The sequence below is a fragment of the Chinchilla lanigera genome, unplaced genomic scaffold (genome assembly GCF_000276665.1).
Source record: "Chinchilla lanigera isolate Chin_1 unplaced genomic scaffold, ChiLan1.0 scaffold00099, whole genome shotgun sequence".
Classification (NCBI taxonomy): Eukaryota; Metazoa; Chordata; class Mammalia; order Rodentia; family Chinchillidae; genus Chinchilla; species Chinchilla lanigera.
In genome coordinates this window covers 7,797,033-7,799,063 of record NW_004955500.1, presented here as the reverse complement: position 1 = coordinate 7,799,063, position 2,031 = coordinate 7,797,033, and the positions used below count along the sequence as shown (strand labels likewise).

Genomic DNA, 2,031 nt, shown 5'->3' with positions numbered 1-2,031 from the left:
CCCGCCTCGCCCGGCCCCGGGCGCCCTCCCCCGGCGCCACCCGGCGCCCCTTCCGGAGCCGCCGACTCACCGTGCGGCCCGCCTCGTTGTTGTGCAGGTTCATGAGGAAGCGCAGGTCCCGCCCCTTCTCCCCGGAGTCCACGAACTCCCGGCCGAAGAGGCGGCCGAAGTCGATGTTGTCGCTGCAGCCCCCCCAGTGCCAGTCGGGGCCGCCGGGGCCGCGCCGCCGGTAGTCGCACGTGCAAGACTCGATGGAGCCCTCGGAGCAGGAGCGCGCCACCGAGTGGGTGACGCCGGCGGAGGTGATGGCGAAGATGAACGCCGTTTCCCGACAGCCTGGGGGCGAGGAGCGCGGGGTCAGCGCGAGGGGCGCGGGCCAGCGGCACCCCCGGCCCCGGAGTCCCGCGCCCCGGCTCCGCCTTGGGAATCCCCGCGAGCTGGGCCCGAGGCGGGGTCGGGAAGCTGTGCCCCGGCTCCCGTGGAGAAAGCTGGTGCGCGGGAATGCGCCCGTGAGCTCTCTCCTGCTCAGGTCCTGCTGGAATTCTTCAGAGCGGTTTTGGGCTCTAAAACGGAAGTGGGGCACCCCCCAAAAAAAGCCTGAAAAGAGGAGTGGGAAGACGGCATCCTGCAGACCTTTCCGCAGCCCAAAAGTGTGGCCCACGTGGGCAGCGTAGGCTTTGCTAGGTAGGAAGCGAGACGCACGCCCACGGTCGGCGCTCTGCGAGCAGCGAGGCGGGCGCGGTGGCCGGCTCGCGCAGACCGGAATTCCCGTTCTCCGGGCTGGAGCTAAGAAAAGTTGTGCGGCGTGCCCAAGGCTATGGCAGGAGAGCGCCTGGTGGAGGAGTCTGCCCCGGGCTGGCTGTGGGCTCCGGGCAGTTCGCAGGTTGCTCGGCTGACCCTGTGGGCGCCTGGGACACTTTCCCTGCACCGGCCCGCCTATGCCCCGGGGGTGACCCTGCCTTTCCCCTGGTCCCGGAAGCGTCGCCTTCCGGGCGCGCACCTCGGTTGACGATCTTGCCGAAGAGGTGGGGCCCAGGAGCAGTGGGGCAGTTCCAGCGGCGGTTCCGGAACTGCCACTTGCACTCGCGCACGGCGCTCTGCAGCCCACCGCTCACGCTGTGCAGGATGCCCGGGTTCTGACGGATCAGCCGCCGCTGCTTGCGGCTCAAGAGCTGCAAACTGGGCTCGAGCACCAGCTGCAGGCTCTTGGAGTCCGTCAGCAGGTTCGTGGAGGAGGCCACGTTCACGATGCCCCTGTCGGGACGCAAAGGGAGAGCTCAGGCTCGGCGAGAGGACCTGCACCCTAACCACAGAGGTCACGCCTTCGCGGTGAGGGCGCTGTACCCTGCCTGGGGCCGTGCACCTGGAGAAAGCACCGGGAGGCCGATAGAGGTAACCGCGGCTATGCGCTCCTGGCTTCGCCCATTTGAAAGAACAGGGCACTAGACTCTGGCGCGGCCAGGAGTCTGAGAGCCGCTCGGACCCCTGGGCCAGGGACTGGAAAGAGCAGAGCGGGCGATGGATGTCTGCTCCGGCCCTCCCGGCCTCCTCCTGGCCACCTCCTGTCCTCGCCAGCGCAGCGCGGAGGCGCCCTCCGCTCCCTCCCTTCTGAACTAGCACCTGGTCCTGTGCTCCCGCGCACGGGGAGGCTGGGACTGGGCCACACGGGAGCGGCGGTGGACGTGGGAGCGGACGTCTTCGGACGGAGCTCCTGCCCCATGTGGGCAGAGCTGGGGTGTCGGGGGCAGCCCGGGGGCCAGAGCACCCCTGCGTGCGGCACAGCGAAGTCCAGGGCAAGGGGCGTCTGTGGGCTGGCGGCCCCGAGCGTGGGAGCTGCTGGGGCGGCCCCTGGCTCTGCGCCCTAGGACAAGTGGAGACCCCACACCGGCTCACTTACCACCATCGCCCACTGCTGTTGGCGGCCAGGGCTGCGGGCAGGGCGGCCAGCGCCAGCAGCAGCGCGGCGGAAACCCAGCGGGGCAGCAGCGCCCAGCGCCCCATGGCCTGCCTGGCCTTGCCGGTTCCGGGCTG

The 2,031-nt window shown here is 70.4% G+C and overlaps 2 protein-coding genes across 3 annotated transcripts in view; one reads left to right on the top strand and one right to left on the bottom strand.

Annotated features, from left to right (window-relative positions):
- The window catches only part of Wnt1 (wingless-type MMTV integration site family, member 1), a 14,080-nt gene extending 12,079 nt beyond the window's left edge, over nucleotides 1-2,001 (bottom strand). The window contains exons 1-3 of the mRNA XM_005406674.2: nucleotides 1,898-2,001; nucleotides 1,001-1,254; nucleotides 71-336 (exon numbers count right to left, since the gene is read on the bottom strand). Of these exons, the coding sequence (XP_005406731.1) occupies nucleotides 71-336; nucleotides 1,001-1,254; nucleotides 1,898-2,001 (624 nt within the window). The remainder of the gene's footprint in view (nucleotides 1-70; nucleotides 337-1,000; nucleotides 1,255-1,897) is intronic.
- Wnt10b (wingless-type MMTV integration site family, member 10B) overlaps nucleotides 1-2,031 on the top strand; it is a 17,500-nt gene that overhangs the window by 1,218 nt on the left and 14,251 nt on the right. The gene's annotated exons all lie outside the window — the stretch shown is intronic.